The sequence below is a fragment of the Malaya genurostris genome, chromosome 2 (genome assembly GCF_030247185.1).
Source record: "Malaya genurostris strain Urasoe2022 chromosome 2, Malgen_1.1, whole genome shotgun sequence".
NCBI lineage: Eukaryota > Metazoa > Arthropoda > Insecta > Diptera > Culicidae > Malaya > Malaya genurostris.
In genome coordinates, this window is record NC_080571.1 from 345,566,529 (window position 1) to 345,584,499 (window position 17,971).

The 17,971-nt window shown below is 41.2% G+C and overlaps 3 protein-coding genes and 1 long non-coding RNA gene across 6 annotated transcripts in view; 2 read left to right on the forward strand and 2 right to left on the reverse strand.

The window, feature by feature from the left end:
* The first annotated feature begins 399 nt into the window (after positions 1 to 399).
* LOC131431960 (EGF domain-specific O-linked N-acetylglucosamine transferase) lies at positions 400 to 2,508 on the forward strand. Its single transcript, XM_058597955.1, has 3 exons — positions 400 to 1,057; positions 1,116 to 1,614; positions 1,669 to 2,508. Exons 1-3 carry the CDS (start codon positions 552 to 554, stop codon positions 2,287 to 2,289), a joined length of 1,626 nt encoding a protein of 541 aa, XP_058453938.1. The 5' UTR covers positions 400 to 551; the 3' UTR covers positions 2,290 to 2,508.
* A 241-nt stretch (positions 2,509 to 2,749) lies between these two features.
* On the reverse strand, positions 2,750 to 9,295 carry LOC131431961 (uncharacterized). 3 transcript variants are annotated; one of them, XR_009229762.1, is made up of 3 exons: positions 8,956 to 9,295; positions 8,761 to 8,896; positions 2,750 to 8,673 (listed from the first exon to the last, which is right to left on the reverse strand). It is a non-coding gene; the product is annotated as an uncharacterized LOC131431961 (long non-coding RNA). The 3 variants fall into 3 exon arrangements; XR_009229761.1 differs by having other exon boundaries at positions 8,761 to 8,871; positions 8,935 to 9,295; XR_009229763.1 differs by having other exon boundaries at positions 8,761 to 8,874; positions 8,935 to 9,295.
* Positions 9,296 to 13,094: 3,799 nt separating this feature from the next.
* On the forward strand, positions 13,095 to 16,160 carry LOC131431963 (transport and Golgi organization protein 6). Its single transcript, XM_058597958.1, has 4 exons — positions 13,095 to 13,259; positions 13,320 to 14,752; positions 14,809 to 15,693; positions 15,759 to 16,160. The coding sequence occupies exons 1-4, from the start codon at positions 13,202 to 13,204 to the stop codon at positions 16,134 to 16,136; spliced, it is 2,754 nt and encodes a 917-aa protein (XP_058453941.1). The 5' UTR covers positions 13,095 to 13,201; the 3' UTR covers positions 16,137 to 16,160.
* The window catches only part of LOC131431965 (uncharacterized), a 115,169-nt gene continuing 113,322 nt past the window's right edge, over positions 16,125 to 17,971 (reverse strand). Inside the window, exon 4 of the mRNA XM_058597960.1 lies at positions 16,125 to 17,684. Within this exon, the coding sequence (XP_058453943.1) occupies positions 16,765 to 17,684 (920 nt within the window). The 3' untranslated portion in view covers positions 16,125 to 16,764. The remainder of the gene's footprint in view (positions 17,685 to 17,971) is intronic.

Below are 17,971 nucleotides of genomic sequence, written 5' to 3' on the forward strand. Positions count from 1 at the left end.
ATGATCGAAATCATTAATGCACAAAGAACAATGTTATGCGAACTAATTTGTGTGCGAGTCATTATTATGTCACATTTGTTGGCATCCCTAAATGTACCTTAGCCTACTGAGTGAGAGGTAAGATTTCTTATTGACAATGGCACATTCAATCTGTTAAAGAAGGATAGATGCACATTTGGTAGAACAAATGAAAGCACACATTTCTTCTCATTTAGAACTCGCTATTCAAGAGCCGAAGATCCGTTCAGCTCATAACTTGTTTCCACCTTACCAGTGCGGTGAACTGGTGAGCTGCGGTTCTTTTAAAAAGAGCTGTGAGCTGTCAGCTCACTTTAAAGATTCGATTCACTGGAACAGCTCAGGAGCGAATTGCCCATCTCTACAGTGCAGTCGCTTGGATTACTTCTGTGTATGAAGTAGAGAAAGATTAGTCTTTAGAACGTTATATATAAGTCAAGAATCTCCCTATAGCTCATTTTAAGTGGAATACGTGGATTGTTAGCCCACTCATCTGATACCTTGAATGGGATCTGGGGGCGATAATATGTAAAATGGTTTCAATCAAGCTTTTGCTATTTTCAGCCGTTTTCGGTTTAAGTATCTGTGATAATAATAAAGTCCATCGGTCGGATGATTACGATTTCATAAACCTTCCGAAATCGCATCTTCCGTTATACTTTCGACGCTTCCCACAACTGGAGCAGAAATGTCTGGAGGATGAGTCCTGCGAATATCGTGGTGTGCTGACCAGTGACACGTTCAAGACGAAAAAGGCAACAACCTGCTGGGGTTACGAAGATGATTGTGATGTGGCCAAACGATTCTCGAAACCAAAATGCCCTGGCAGTTATCAGGGTTATGTGAAAACGAAAGAGGCTCAACTTGAAACGTACTACTCACAAGCGGATTTTGGGTTTCTGCGAGATCAAATTCGCGAGATGAGGATAATGTGTGAACCGACATTTCCTCAAGATTCGGCGCTGGAGTGTTCCAAATATTTGCGGTTCTGCCGAGGAAGGAACATTATGGTTAATTTCACTGATTTGATCCATCGAAGGTATAGAAATAAAAAAATTGAAAGGTAATGATTATCACAATTTGTCATTCCATTGCAGTGAAAATCTACGCTATAAAATGGACGTTCTGTCCCAGGGTCAAATAGGAGGCCATTGTAAATTGCATCGACAACGGTTGGAACGTGAACTTGAACATATGAGTCCTCTTCAATCATGGGGTCCCGAATTGCGGTTCTTTGAAACCGTCAGTAAACCGCTGGCCGAAAGTAATTACTGTGATGTGACGATTGAAAGGCCATCGTTTATCATGAAAATAGATGCCAGCATTAATATGTACCATCATTTCTGTGATTTCATCAATCTCTATGGATCGTTGCACGTCAACTTGTCCGATCCGACTGCGTTTAGCACCGATGTGAATATAATGGTGTGGGAATCGTACAGCTACAGTTCTCCGTTTGCCGAAACTTTCAAAGTGTTTACAAAACACCCGATTGCCGATTTGAAGACCTACGCTGGGAAGGTGGTTTGTTTCAAAAACCTCGTGCTTCCACTACTCCCAAGAATGATCTTCGGGTTATACTACAATACTCCAATTGTAAGTACAAGTTTCGAAAATAAGTATCACAATTGAAAATGCATGCCTTTACAGATTTCGGGTTGTGAAAACAGTGGACTCTTCCAAGCTTTCTCGGAACACGTCCTGCATCGATTGCGCATTGCTTTGAAAAGCAGCACCGATCGTAAAATTCGTATCACATTCCTATCCCGACAAACGAAATTCCGTCGGGTATTGAACGAAGACAAACTAATAGAAGTGATTTCCGCTAACGAAAATTACAAAGTTAACCGTGTCAGTTACAGTTACCTGATGGACTTCCGAGAGCAGCTGAAAATCACTCGGAACAGTGACATTTTCATCGGAATGCACGGCGCTGGCTTGACACATCTGCTTTTTCTACCGAAGTGGGCTGCCGTGTTTGAGCTGTATCACTGCGAGGATCCCAATTGCTACAGGGATTTGGCCCGATTGAAAGGAATTCGTTATCTTACGTGGGAACGCGATGATCTGGTTTATCCTGTAGATGAAGGGAAACACCCGGACGGTGGCGGAAGGCATGCCAAGTTTACCAACTACGCATTTGATGCAACTGAATTCGCTCGATTGGTGGCGCAGGCAGCTAAGCACGTGGTCAATCACGAAGATTACAAACAATTCTTAGAGCGATCCCGGAAGAAAATGGAGAAAACGGCTAGAAAGGAGGAATTGTGAGGGATGTGGAATTTTATTTTTTTAACTATAGACTAAAAATACTTAATCAATGGGTTATTCCCGTTGGAAACCAGTGGATTCCTAATGAAAGTTTACCAATGTTGCCTTATAACAACGAACAAATATCAGTATGCAATTTTTTTTGTTCCTTCTAAATATTTTTGAACGAGCTTTATTTCACCTCAAATATACAAAAGACAAAAAAAACTCATCCAAATAAAACAGAAGGATTTTCTTCAAATTTTGAATCGTACATTCTATAGAATGATGACATTTTTCCCTGAAAGATGGCATTTGCAATGACCATTTAGCCAAAATCAAACGGGACAAAAACGAACGGAAACTATCATACAGGTTGTGACACACTTTTTCAGCTTATTTAATTTCATTATACTTTATCCACATTTACTTTTGAAAAGCTTTGTTTCGACGTTAGATGAATGGTGTTCATTGTGATCAATTTCAGTGTTATTTAATAGTCTTTATTCAAGCTCATTTGTAACAGGCTCAACGTGACCGTTTGAATAAAACAAACATTTTAGGCTGGCTTTTGTTAGCTGAGAATGGTTCACTGATCCCGTCCTTGTCCATTGGTTCGGTGTCGCAGTTGTTGGCGGAAAAATTGTTGTATGGTTTTTCTGTCTTATTGCTGTTATTTTTACTGACGACACACTATGTTCGTTGTTAGCTAGACTCGCCTGTTGTACATTGGTTACATTGTTGTTAAACTCTGTCTGAGAAGTATTGTTGTTGCTTGAGGTCAGTGAAAGAGAAATACTGTTGGCCTTGTATGAAAATGCCTTCTAATTTCGACATTTCACCCTAGTGAACAGGTATGTGGTCTTATTGTCATGTGGCCAATTGATGGTCGTATGTGACTAGTGACGTGGGCTTTTTGTATCCCAACTAAAAGTTGCAGTTACGAAGGTACAAACTGCTTAAAGAGCAGGCGTAACAAACGTACGCCATTGAAGGTAACAATATCTCCGTACTGCAAAAGGAATTCCCAAATATACAGGGTCCGGCACTCGAAGTGTAACAAATTAAAAAGGCCATAAATTCAGTTTGGAAAATTACTTTTACTTAATTCAAAGTACAAAATGTGTAAAAATAATACAAAATTCAGAATCAATTCACTTTTGCTCGATATGAACACCTTTTGCCTTGACTTGATGACTTGAGAGAGCGAAGGAGTTGCTTCGTTTGGCCGAATGTGACTTGCAGGTATTTTGGCCCACTCGCGGACAATATCTTTTTTCAGCGCCTCGAGACTGGTGTATCTTTTAGTTCGGACTTTGCTCTCCAAAATGGCCCAAAGAGAATAATCCATTGGATTCGCATCTGGTGAATTCGAGAGCCATTGTGTGGACGTGATGAAGTTCGGAACGTTGTTTTTCAGCCATTCTTGGTTCACTCGAGCTTTGTGAGACGGTGCCGAGTCCTGCTGAAACGTCCATGGTCTGCCACCGAAATGTTTGTCTGCCCACGGCTTCAAAGCAACCTCCAGAATACTTTCCCGATAATATGTCGCATTTACCTTGACGCCAGGCTCGATGAAAACGATTGGAGAGCGCCCATCTGCGGTTACAGCGGCCCAAAAAATTATCTGTTGCGGGTGCTGCCTCCTGGTGGCCAATCGATGACTCAAATTCTCGTATGAACGGTCGGTCAAGTAAACCCTATCGTTTTGAGAGTTTACGAATTGCTCAATTGGAAAAATTTTCTCGTCAGAAAATACAATGTTCGGAAATTGACCGCTTTCGGCCAAACGAAGCAACTCCTTCGCTCTCTCAAGTCATCAAGTCAAGGCAAAAGGTGGTCATATCGAGCAAAAGTGAATTGATTCTGAATTTGTAATTTTGTATCTTTTTAATTGGTTACACTTCGAGTGCCGGACCCTGTATTTGTCGTTAGAAGTTGAGTGCAGCTTATGCACACGTGCTTTCAAAACACATTGCAGTTCATACTCTGGGATTTTGCACTTGATGTTTTTATGCTTCATATACTGCATATTGTGGTTGTCTTTAGCAAACTCAATTATTTTGCGCTCCGCATAGAATTAAGTGTAGATGAAGCAATTCATATTTTTCAACTGAAGCACAAAAAATAGATATACTGTGCGTAAAATTTGCTCATTCAGAGTGGCTAATACCAGAGCATAAAATTGTCACGCATTCTCAATGAAAGAATCCAATCCAACAGCCTCTTTTTCAACATTTTACTGTCACATTCGTAAATAACCGACACCAGAACAAACAGAGAGAGGCGAAGCATACTCGTTTCTCATTGAAAAAAGAGAGAGAGAGAGAGAGAGAGAGAGAGAGAGAGAGTATAATTGCCAACGATACGCTTTCCTATATGACAAGAAGAAAACAAAATAACGTCTTCAGGGAGCATTCGCAGAATTTCAATTCTTATTCTCTCATCGATGTATTGAAAATCTGTGACGCTCGGCTATAAGTAGTGACTAAAATATGACTGTTGCATTATTTTAATAACCCCTTGTTATCGCCATTACAACGACTCCTTGTGTGCCCCTTGTATTTTTACCCGCGGATTTTAGTTAGTTGAATTGAAGCTATGCTTGAAGACAGTTATGTTGAGAACTGGTGAATAAAGATTTATAACGAATAGCCGGAGTATTTATTTGAGAATAAAACATGGTGTCAGAAGTTGACGTGTGCTTCTAAGTACGTTTTCTTGGTGTCAGTTAAATCACGGGAAAAGTGCGGAAATAAAATTACACGGACATTTTTTATCGGACTGAGCTAGTCGCTAGGTATAGGCGGCCATATTGCATTTTACTTTTGCAAACGGCAAAGTGTTATTTGAATCAAAGTCATTCGATCCTCATCAATATGGATCCCGAGCAGTTTGCTAAGTTTCTGGATCACCAAACAAAAATGTTTGGTCAGCTTTTAACCAAATTCACCCCGCCACAACATCATCCAGTACCAGCTGTAATGGGACCAAACGTGGCTGTTCCCCAACCATCACCACTCGCACTAGATGGTGATATGGAGCAAAATTTCGAATTTTTCGAAAAAAGCTGGTTTGATTATTCAAAAGCTGTCGGAATGGACCATTGGCCAGATGTGGAAGATTCTCAGAAAGTTAGTTTTCTGATGTCAGTAATTGGTGAACCTGCACGAAGAAAATACTTTAACTTCGAATTGACTGATGCACAAAAAGCTACGGTGCAGAACGCTCTACAAGCGATTCGTGAGAAGGTTACAGCGAGACGTAACATAATTGTTGACCGTTTGGATTTCTTCTCTGCCTCCCAATATTCCAGTGAAACAATCGATGACTACGCCTCCCGTTTAAAGATACTTGCTAAATCTGCAAAATTCGGTGCTTTGGAAACAGAGTTGGTAACGTATAAGGTTGTCACTGCCAACAAATGGTCACACTTACGTACCAAGATGCTTACTGTTTCTGATATAACATTGCTTAAAGCCATCGATATGTGTCGTGCAGAGGAAATTGCAGCAAAACGCTCAATAGATATGTCAATCGCTTCAAGTTCAGAAGTAAAGAAAATTATCAAGCCCAAATCAAAAAACCTTCACTGCAAGTTTTGTGGTGATCGTCATGAGTTTTTGAAAGGAGTATGCCCAGCTTTAGGAAAACGGTGCCATCGTTGCAAAGGAAAAAACCACTTTGAAAAAGTTTGTCACAAACGCTATCAAAAGTCACCGAAACACCCAAAGCGAGTAAAGGAAATCACTGAAGAATCGAGTGAATCCGAAGAGTCATCAAGCGAAACATCCTCCGGAGAAAGCGAAGGAGAGTACGAAATCGGAAAAATTTACGATAACACTGCCAAGGGTGGGAATGTTTTAGCCAAACTCGATTTGAAGTTCTCCGATGGTTGGAAATCGGTTAAATGTGAGCTAGACACTGGGGCTAATACCAGCTTAATTGGTAATGAGTACTTGACCAAGCTTTGTGGTAACCAACCTTTGCTTCCTTCGAAACTTCGTCTGCAAAGCTTTGGAGGAAATCCTATTAAAGTTCTCGGTGAAGTGAAAATTCCATGTCGCCGAAAGAATCGTGAATTTATGCTCATACTACAAGTGGTGAACGGAGATCATTGCCCTCTGCTGTCAGCAAAAGTCTCACGCGTACTCGGTTTCGTGAAGTTTTGCAAATCGGTATCGTTTGAGAAGTCATCACAGTCATCACTTTTGAATATATATCGTGTCGAAGCGCAAAGAATTGTAGATGCTCATGCTAATATCTTCGCTGGGTATGGCCGACTTCCCGGTACAGTTTCTCTAGAAGTGGACAACAGCATCTCCCCAATCATACAATCACCACGAAGAGTACCAATCGCAATGCGAGATAAGCTAAAAAAGGAGTTAGAATCTTTAGAGAAGGAAGGATTAATTGTCAAAGAACTAAAGCATACGCAATGGGTCAGTAACATCGTCATAGTTCAACGTGGTACTGAATCGTCTGGTATCAGAATCTGTTTGGATCCTATTCCTCTCAATAAAGCTCTAAAAAGACCAAATTTGCAATTCGTGACGTTGGATGAAATCCTTCCTGAGTTAGGACGTGCTAAAGTATTTACGACTATGGATGCCAAAAAAGGATTTTGGCATGTGGTTCTGGACGAGCATAGTAGTAAGCTTACTACATTCTGGACACCTTTCGGACGCTATCGGTGGACTCGTTTGCCATTCGGAATTTCTTCAGCCCCAGAGATTTTTCAAATGAAATTACAGGAGGTTATTCAAGGACTCAAAGGTGTCGAATGCATCGCCGATGATTTGCTTGTTTACGGAACCGGCGATGACTTTGAAACAGCCTTGATCGATCACAACCAGTGTCTCGAAAAACTGCTCACACGCCTAGAGGACTACAACGTCAAACTAAACAAATCAAAGATGAAGTTGTGCGAAACATCCGTAAAATTTTACGGTCATATGTTAACAGACCAGGGTATCAAACCAGACGACAGCAAGATATCGACAATAAGGAACTTTCCAACACCTACAAACCGCAAAGAAGTCCATCGATTCATCGGTATGGTAAATTATCTTAGTCGATTTATCCAAAATCTGAGTGCAAACCTAGTTAACCTCCGAAAACTAATTGTGGAATCGGTACCGTGGCAGTGGACAGCAATCGAAGAGGAAGAATTTAGTCGCATAAAATCACGGGTAGCTGATATTGGCACACTCCGATACTACAACATCAATCAACCATTAATAGTAGAGTGTGATGCAAGTTGCTTCGGACTAGGTGTTGTGGTTTATCAAAAGGATGGAGTCATTGGATACGCCTCACGAACGCTCACGCAAACTGAAAGGAATTATGCACAAATTGAGAAAGAGCTGCTAGCGATTTTGTTTGCATGCATTCGTTTCGATCAAATAATAGTCGGTAACAAAAAAACAGTTGTGAAAACAGACCACAAACCTCTCGTCAGCCTGTTCAAAAAGCCTCTTCTCTCAGCTCCACGACGACTTCAACATATGCTGCTCAATTTGCAACGATATTCTTTGAGCATCGAATTTGTAACAGGAAAAGACAACGTTGTTGCAGATGCTCTGTCCCGAGCACCAGTAGATGAAAAGCTGCCCAGTGATTGTTTCAAAAAATTAAATATCTGCAAAATTGGAAAGGAAGTTGAAGTGCTTCAGTTGAGTAAGTTTCTATCGGTTTCTGATAATCGCTTGACTGAGATAAAAAAGGAAACAAGTAATGATCAGCCACTTCAGCTAATTATCAGTTATATCCAGCAAGGTTGGCCTCCTACAGTCGACAGAGTACCAGACACAGTGAAAGTTTATTACGGTTATCGCAGCGAACTATCTACACAAGATGGATTAGTTTTCCGTGGCGATCGCATTGTAGTGCCTTATGTTCTTCGAAGAAAGTTAATTGACAGCTGCCACGTTAGCCACAATGGAGTGGAGTCGACTTTGAAGCTAGCCAGAGCGAATCTCTTCTGGCCAGGAATGTCATCTCAGATCAAGAACGTAGTCAAGGAGTGCCAGACGTGCGCAAAGTATGTTGCTTCACAACCAAATCCACCGATGATGAGTCATTGCATTCCCATCTATCCTTTCCAATTAGTGTCAATGGATGTTTTTCAAGCCGAGTATCGTGGTTTTACACGAAAATTCTTGGCGACAGTAGACCACTATTCGGATTTCTTTGAAGTCGACATCTTAAAAGATTTAACGCCCGAATCTGTTATTGATGTGTGTAAAGCCAATTTTGCTCGTCATGGAAAGCCACAGAGGGTGATTAGCGACAACGCTACTAATTTTGTCAATGCAAAAATGATTCGATTCGCCAATGACTGGGATTTTGAGTTGGTTACTTCGGCGCCTCATCACCAACAAGCAAACGGTAAATCGGAAGCCGCTGTAAAGATTGCGAAAAGATTAATTAAGAAAGCAGAAGAAACTGGTACTGATTTTTGGTATGCGCTATTGCATTGGCGAAACATACCAAACAAGATTGGATCCAGCCCAGCAGCTCGTCTTTTCTCACGTTCGACGCGTTGTGGAATACCAACATCGTCTGCAAATTTACTTCCCCGAGTAGTGGAAGGCGTACCTGCTGCTATCGAAAAAAACCGAACTAACTACAAACAGTACTACGATAAGAAAACTCGTCAATTACCAGAACTTCTGATTGGATCACCTGTGTATGTTCAATTGCATCCAGAAACTTCGAAATTATGGACTGCCGGTACGATCACGGATCGTCTCAGTGAACGGTCGTATAAGGTCAACGTTGACGGCGTCAGCTACCGGCGAAGTTCAATACATTTAAAACCACGTAATGAACCCAATACGCTCAACGAACTGGGACATATCTCACTACAAAATACTGGTTTCCGTGAACACGTTGATTCTAACAACATTATTATGGAACAGAAAACATCAAGTGAAAATCTATTTCAAAATGCTTCTTTACAACAGCCTGCTTCGATGAATGTTCCTGAAGTTTCACTCTCATCAATACCGGTACCGGCTGTTTATACACCTGCACGTGAAAGGCCGACACAGAAAGACAGAGTTGCCATAACGCCTGTTGATTTAAATTCTAGACCAAAAAGGCAAACTCGCATTCCAGAAAAACTAAAAGATTTCGATGTAACGTTCCAGTAGTTTTTTTTTTTTTTTTAATGTGGAGAGGATGTTGCATTATTTTAATAACCCCTTGTTATCGCCATTACAACGACTCCTTGTGTGCCCCTTGTATTTTTACCCGCGGATTTTAGTTAGTTGAATTGAAGCTATGCTTGAAGACAGTTATGTTGAGAACTGGTGAATAAAGATTTATAACGAATAGCCGGAGTATTTATTTGAGAATAAAACAATGACAAATCGAAGTAATTACATCTTTGGAAACCAAAACTACTACAAATTCGAGCACGAACAGGTAAAAGTCATTGTGAAACCTTTTTCTGTCATTCTCAATTCTCACAGCATCGGTTGAATATCGAAACTAAAGATGGGCAATTCGCTCCTGAGCTGTTCCAGTGAATCGAATCTTCAATGTGAGCTGACAGCTCACAGCTCATTTTAAAAGAACCGCAGCTCACCAGTTCACCGCACTGGTAAGGTGGAAACAAGCTACAGAATCTACGTATATTCGGCTCTTGAAGAGCGAGTTCTGAATTAGAAGAAATGTGTGCATGAGCTTTCTTTCGTTCTTCCAAACGTGCATCTATCCTTCTTTAACAGATTGAATGAGCCAGGAATGAGTTAATAGGAAATCTTACCTCACACTCAGTAGGCTAAGGTACATTCAGGGATGCCACTTTTGCAAATATTCTACAAATGTGACATAATAATGATTCGCAGACAAGTTAGTTCGTATAGCATTGTTTTTTGTGTATCAATCATGCATATGAAAAAAAAAACAGAGTAAAAAACGGCGCCCAAAACTAACCTTCAGTTCAATCTCAATGACCTGATGAGATGATACATTGAATCGATTCACTTTAGTGAGCTGATCGGTTCGGAGCTGCTCACCGGTATGAGCTGTTTCGCACATCTCTAATCGACACTGCCTACTATGGGATTTCCACTGAAAACTGCAAAAGACTGAAAGGGCAAATGAATTAAAAAACACAATTTTGAAACTACTCTTCCGCTTATGTCATTGACTGGACATGAATTTCGTTCTCATAGTTTGCAAGCGAAGCAGAAAGTGACAGTATATTCTCGTCATTTTCGTCTAATTTGAGTCAATGAAAATGACTTGTATTAGCTCTGGCTAATACTACACACTTAATTTCGTTCGGTAAATCTTGCCTCTTTTGACGAGTTTTGAACAGCCGAACCACAGACTAACAGACAGGACACTCAAATTAGATTCTTCAATCATTTGAACGGTCTTTTCGAATATTCCTTTATTTGGGACAGTACTCACATGTGTCATGATGGCGCCACGTTACCCTATCAAAAACATCCTGTCTGTCATCTAGACTGTGTTTATTTTTTTCATTCACCAACAGAGTTGCCATTCATACAGAATTACCTGTAATGTATTGATTTGTATACGTCCATGCGAATTTCATGCAGGATACAGATTTAATACATATGGCCAAAACTATATACATAATTGTGCCTATTTCTCATCCTCCAACGCAAGACAAAATCGAACCCGTTTTGTTACAATATTTACTTGCTTCTGGTCTGCCGCCACTTAATTTCTGGTGAAAACTACCGACACAATAAAAAATAGTCTATATGAACAAAGTTGAGTCAAATAAATGGTTACCTTCCAACATCGCGAAAAAGTTAAATATATTATTGCCCCGTTTACACTTCTGCTGGCTGCCAGCATGCTGGTGTCAGTGTACTGCCCTCTTAGGAAAAAACGTTCAACTGTGGTCCAATGATCCAAAGTATTAGACCAACGAAGGACCACCGTTGAACGTGTTTTTCCTCAGAGGGCAGTACACTGACACCAGCATGCTGGCAGTCAGCAGAAGTGTAAACGGGGCATATCAACGTAATCCAATAATTTATTGTGACGATTCATTTTCAAATATTTTGATGAAGTCAGGCATCCCTGCAAGCAGCTGATCGGTGTTGACAAACGAGGGGAAACCAACTAGTAAAAAAACTTTTACATAACACAAGGGGTGTACAGATAGTAAATAGTTCGCGCAGTACAATATAGGTGGAGCTAGTGCATCACGAAAAATTATTTTTTATAAGAATTTACTCATACTGTCATGTCTGTTAGTCTGTGGCCGAACTACCGAATATTTCCATTCTACTGATATATCAGCACAAATGAACATTTGTTGACAGCAGTACCTCAAGGTACCGCAGTGATAAAACGTGAATTTTGCCGATAAAATCACCTACCGAGATTTGAACAGCTGAGGTCGGTAATCGAATTTTGGTGTGTACTGATGTCACCGCGATCGACACTATTTTGGGTGCTACCAAAGACATCATATTAACAAGATATCCAGCTCTCACATTTCCCGAACAAATCATTGGCAACAACCTTTTTTGCGAGCATGTCGCCCTCAGGTGAGTCCGCATCGAATCTCATACATAGAAGTAGGGAAGAGAAAGGTCAAATTCGTGCGCGACAAAATAGCAGGGCTGTGCACCCATACAATTGACATGATAAGTTGAATGTGATGCCGTGCGATGGCGTTGCTGAACTGAAGATTGATTTCGCTCCAAGCTGACAGGGTCTGGTGCTACATTCACTTCACGTCAAATTTCCGTTTTGCTGTTAGCAGAGATGCCAAATATGTAAATGTATTTCAGTGTTCATCATCAAATACCTACACGAAAGATCTTTCATTTTCGAGCTCAAAATTTAAAATTATGACGAGAAAAACCAAACAAAAACCCTACCGTAATAGCAAAAGTCATGAAATTGGACGATTGTTTATAAAAACTTCGAAAATTTGCAAAACAGTCTGCTTAATTGCAAAGTCTGCTAACAGACGAAATTGCAAATTTACATACCAATCTGAAAACCTGGCATCTGTGGTTCTGACGCTCATTATTTCACTATTCTGCGACGATTCCGTCGCATTTTATGTCCAGCTGAAAACCACTATATATTATTATTTTTACATTTCGTCTTTGACTCATCAGTGCAGAGCAGTTCAAATTGAACTGCTTCCCACTTGTACGCGGCGGGCAGATTTCCCCCCAGACGGCTGGCAACACAGATAATGGCGTTGGACGCACTCATTTATGAACGTCACTTTGAGAGTGACAATAAACAATCATTATAATTTTGATTTTATCATAGAATATTGGCGTTCGGAGACCGGTAAATGCGAGACTTCAATTATTGATTGAATTGTAGGAGAGAAATGCAATATTATTGATCTTACTCATAATGGGAACATTCAATATGACAACTTTTTTTTTTTATTTTTATATCGTTTATTTATACCCGGCTTTAACCTAGTTGCGGTCGTTCACCGGGTAATATGACAACTTGATTGTCAAACGATAACATTTCAATCATATGTGAACACTTCGACATGATGTGCATATCATGTCGGTATATCAAGTGATATCAGCGCTAATGTGAACATGGTATAATTCTCACTCATTGCGCACATTGGACACATTTTCTCGCAGTCGGTACCCGAATTTTTGACCGCACATAAGATGCACTCAAATATTATTTTTAAATTTAATCATTTATCTCCTACAACCAAGAGAAAAATATCGAGTCGAAAATGGGTAACCTACATTTAGCGTACCCAACAAAACAAGTTCATTCTTTGGTGTTCATCGGTTCATGGTTTTGACATTTCATTTCACGATTGTTTATGTTATTTTAGGCCACTTGTTTGTACGCGCGATTTTTTACTTTATTACAAATAACTTGAAACATCAGATACTCGGTAGTAATTCAGTGCTTAAGTAAATCTAATTTCACAATAATGTCAGCGGAAACACTAGTTAACATTGTAAATGAGCTTGCGGAAACGAAAACTGAAGGTAATAATCCTTGCCACCGGCATGCAAAGTTCAACATTTTAAACATTCATTTTTTTTCAGATTTGAGCATTTCACGACTGCAAACCATTCTTCTATCACACAAAACTGATTTTGCTATCGACGTTGAAACAACGGATCCGGTATGGAAACTTTCGGTTCAGTATTTGCACATACAAAGAAAATGTCAAACGACCTGTTTGATTGGAACGATCAAGGAAACTACCGGTGAACCCCTGATCAACCTCCAGCAATTGGTCAGTTATGCAAAAGCGGTGGACAAAATTCGTCAATTTACGCTTAACCTTTATCTGCCTAAGGAGTTGCGAGGACTAACGAGGTGTGATTTGAAGCTAATGATTCAACTCGAATCGAAAGAGGAGCGATCACAACGGTTACGATATTGTTTAGAAGCGTTTGGCGAACTGTTTCGGTGTAACATCGCAGGTTTGCAAGCAAAGTTAGACGATAGTGTTCTAGAGTTCGTTGCCGGTGTGTTTGGTTATCACTTTTTGAGAGAGGACTTTCAGAATTTGTCATCCGATGAATTGTTTAAAAGTTTTCACATGTTTTCTCTGGAAAGTTTGTTTCGATGTCTATTGGTAATTAAGGGAGTTCCCCAATTGCCAGTAGAGATTGCAAAGCCCATTCACATGGAGCTGTTACGGCTTACCGGACAAACTGGTGGGTTTCCAGTTCTATGCAGGACGCTGTTGGTGAATGTTCTCACGGACGAAACGCCGTCATGGAAGAAGAGTGAAGTCATCGCAAAAATCGTCGGAAGTAAAGGTCACACGAAAAGTTTTTATCGACAAGTGCTGCGCGATTGTTTTAGTTTCTATGAAAGTGCACTGCTCAGCGGGACGGAAGAGAATCTGTTATTTGCCGGTACTTGCATTGAGTGTTTGAAGCAAATCTACTCACTTCCTGCCGCCTACGAGGAACTTCGAAAGACCATCAGAGAATATTTTGTCGGTAGGTTCAACCACCTCGCGGAACCCGAAGAATTGCTCAGTGGGATGATACTGTTCGAACGGTCACAACTGATCATGGCACTGTACATCAACTATATGGCTTTTAGTGGGTCGTCTCAAAGTTCGTTGGCTTCTTCCATTTTGGTACCGTACATGAATGTGTTTCTTAAGTTGTATTCCATGCTGCCGAACGATGTCGAAGAGAAACGGTATCTGCAATCACTTATTGTTTTCTGCTTGTCAAATCGAGAAAAATCCGAGCTAGAGTCCGTCTTGACTCGGTTGCTTCTGGGAATTGAAGACCATGAGCACGTCAAACACGTGCACCATCGAATTTATCTGAAAACAGCAGAAGTTGGAGGTGGTTCTTACTCACTGCAAATTGGACCCGACAAATCCGAGGTGGAAGAAGACAATCCTCTTGGACCGGTGGTTGTGGAAATTCTCAAGGAAACGAATCGAAATCTGCTTATTTACGACGTTTTTGTCATTCTGTTGAAACTTTTTGAACGCGTGAGTGAGGTAAGAGATTTGAAATAAGGATTTTAACATTTGAATAATTGATTAAATACCCGTAGGATTCCACTCGAAACGTGATCTTGAACGCAGAAGAGCAAGACGAGGTGAAGTGTAAACTGTTCCATAGAAAATACGTACTAATTCAAGCCTTGATGGATCTGATCAGTCACAAAAACTTTCACAGTCAGCTGTATGAGAATCCTTCCGAAGTTCTATCGTTTGTCAAATCACTTATCACGAGAAATCTTGATGTGGCGGAACCGAATGATAGCTTGCTAGAGATCGTATTATCCATTTTTCAAGAATATCTACAGAGACTGCAAGCAAGGGACGATGTTAGAGAAATCTGCACTCTTTTGCGGCGTTTCAGAGTTTCGACTCGATGCAGTGACTTCCTGAGGACTCAAATAGATCTCATTTGTGAGGACAGTTCCACGAAGCAAAACGACAGTTCGCTAGCAACACCCTATCAAACTGCTTTCAGTCTTTTATCCGACCCAGAACCATATTGCAAAGTGTATGGAACGACGTTGATGCTGCGATTGCTGAAAGAACGTGACAAAGAAACGCTTGCCAGTAAGCATGCGATTCTGATTGTGGCCTTGAACAATCTGCGTAGCGTAGAAAGTTACGCATTCCTCAATTCAGTCCGTCTATTGGTCGGTCTTTGCGGCTGTCTAGAATCGGAAACCATCGAAGCACTCACCAAGGAGTATCAGACGGAGGTCGACAGTGATGTCGATTACAGATTGAAGGTCGGCGAAGCACTGATCAAAACGGTCGAAATGATCGGTCCCATTGCGTTCAAATACCGTGATCAGTTGATCAATTGTTTCCTGCACGAAAGCCAAAGTCCCATCGATGAATTTCGATCGTCCAGTCTTGCTAATCTGGGAAACGTATGCAGAATCCTTTCCTATCAGGTGCACAACTTTTTCTATGAGGTAAACGAGATTCAATTGATTAAATCTTGTTCGGTTAACATCAATCGATTCCTTGCTTATTACAGATATTCATCGTCATCAAATCTACCATCGAAACTGACCGCTGCTTACCGGTGCGACGTGCAGCCATTTTTGTTCTTTCACAGCTAATAGAAGGAATCGACAATCTGCTGGCCTTTCAGGATTACCTATTGTTAGTGTACCGGTTTTTGAAGTTCGTCGTCACGACCGAGCAGGACGATGTAACACGCGTGCAAGCTTGTGTTGCTTTGGATCATCTCAAGGCAAAAACGACGGAATTTCTTAGTGCCGCAGCTAGCGACAGTAGCAGTTTGGAGAAGGAGATTCGGATATTTGGCATCAAAGAACAAGAAGCGGCGGAACAACGCCGTCATGCGAGCCGACGGAGTAACAGCAGCGTTTTGACAAAGTTGTTAGATTAAAATGGTTTTATTACAGTCACTGAATGCCTTGTCTTGTGTACGATTTGGAACTTCCGAAAATTATCCCTTTCCAAAGCTTGTATTTAGTGTATATCATTGAGTAACTAAACTATCCGGCAAGTGGAGGGCCATCAGTCACCATTTTGCTTAAACAAATTTTTCTTTTCTCCAAAAGATTAACTCTTGCAATGCTCGATTCACTAACAGAAATTTTCTGTTTTTGTACACTTTTGATCTAAAATATAATCGTTTGCTTTCCGGCTCTCAAAGCAAAAGGCCGCACAATTTATAAATAAATGGAAAGTGATTTCGGTGAGCTTCTGTCACAAGGGGAAGGGGGCTCGTGCGGTTGCATATGCTCAGTCGTTTTTGAGAAATTGAAATTGACCCGATGTTTGTATTAGCACACAGAAAATTACAGGAAGCAAGCATTTCAATAAAACAAAAAAGCATATTTGTCGCACGGGTAGGTGGCATTGCTCGCTCGGTTGAGTAAATCTCGGCTAAAACTCGGCTCTTAACTAATCCAGTCATATGATTATCGCTAGATAAAATTAATCTTACCAGTAGAAACTATCACTATCTCACTTATCCGCTGCTAAATATCCGGCCATACAACCCCTCCCTTTCAAAATGTTGCCATCCGGTTCGGGGGCCGTTGTGTTTGCTGGTGGTGATGGTGCTGTTGGATTATCCGTTGCTTCTTGAACTCCTTCTGTAGCACGTACACAAACGCACCGATCATTATCACAGCCAGACAAGCCGATATCAGTAGACCAGTCATGTCCAGGGATCGGCTGCTGCCCGCGGCGTGGACGAGCTCATCAACGGTAGTCAACTCGCTGGCCGTCACATCGTTCAGTCCCGTGGTAACCTTGGAATCGAGTAATCTGGCATACTTGACATCTCGGAAACCTTCCGTCTTCTCCGAACGACGTCGGTTCGATTTCTTCTGCAGAATCTCATTTTCCTTTGAGCTTGATGAATCCTGTTTGGAAGACGATTTTGTTGAGTTTAAACTCTTTCTGCCCGGATCGATAGCATTATCTTCCGGAATCTCCTCTACCCGAGCGGGTAAAACATCTTCCACTTCCTCCTCGTCGGACGTCTTCAGCACCAATCCACTCTTGTCTACCATGTTGAACTGCCTTACACGACCATTCCGGCCGCTGTTGGTCGGCCACCATTCGCTCATAGCCACCGGTGATGCACCGCCTTTTCCCTTCCCGGGTAGCGCCAGTCTGGCCCGAACCGTCAGAGTGTCTGGTTGGAAGGTACAGACCACCACAAATCGGCGCGTGCTATGCGTCAGGATTCCCAGATTTTCCTGCACCGTGATGTACGTCTCAACGGTCAGATCCGACGGGCTGACTCGGCTACCGCACTTTTCGTGATCGATTCGTAGCACGTAGCTCTCCTGAGGACTGCTTGCATCTCCCTGAAGGCTACACTGTCCATTCTCGGATCCAATGCGGCCACCGAAGTGCGGTCCGGTTTCCACCTCGATTTCCGATGCATGCGGCAGGCACTGCGTTGCGTGGGCCGAAACTGGAAGATAATGGGTGAAGAATGATAAGTTACCGGAAGTTTTCAATGGTCGCTGTACAGATGAAATAATTGTCTAGCGAATCAAAATAAATCTAAAAATAGTGTTCCATTGAAGTGGGTAAGGGAAAAACCAAATTAGTACTACTAATCCTCATTTTTTTGCGTAATTAATCCCGGACTAAGATCCAGAACTCATTACCAGAGTCCATGTTTAGAAATCAGTTCGAGGAATGCGCATTCGAGTGAAATACCATCAATATTGTAAAGCTTCGAAGTCATTTTTATTG

What these genes read in the sequence shown, in the direction of transcription:
- LOC131431960 (XM_058597955.1), top strand. Translation starts at nt 552, where the DNA reads ATGGTTTCAATCAAGCTTTTGCTATTTTCAGCCGTTTTCGGTTTAAGT. An exon ending in ACTGATTTGATCCATCGAAG is followed by an intron (nt 1,058 to 1,115) that starts GTATAGAAATAA and finishes ATTCCATTGCAG; the next exon opens with TGAAAATCTACGCTATAAAA. An exon ending in TATACTACAATACTCCAATT is followed by an intron (nt 1,615 to 1,668) that starts GTAAGTACAAGT and finishes ATGCCTTTACAG; the next exon opens with ATTTCGGGTTGTGAAAACAG.
- LOC131431963 (XM_058597958.1), top strand. Translation starts at nt 13,202, where the DNA reads ATGTCAGCGGAAACACTAGTTAACATTGTAAATGAGCTTGCGGAAACG. An exon ending in TGCGGAAACGAAAACTGAAG is followed by an intron (nt 13,260 to 13,319) that starts GTAATAATCCTT and finishes ATTTTTTTTCAG; the next exon opens with ATTTGAGCATTTCACGACTG. An exon ending in TTTTTGAACGCGTGAGTGAG is followed by an intron (nt 14,753 to 14,808) that starts GTAAGAGATTTG and finishes AAATACCCGTAG; the next exon opens with GATTCCACTCGAAACGTGAT.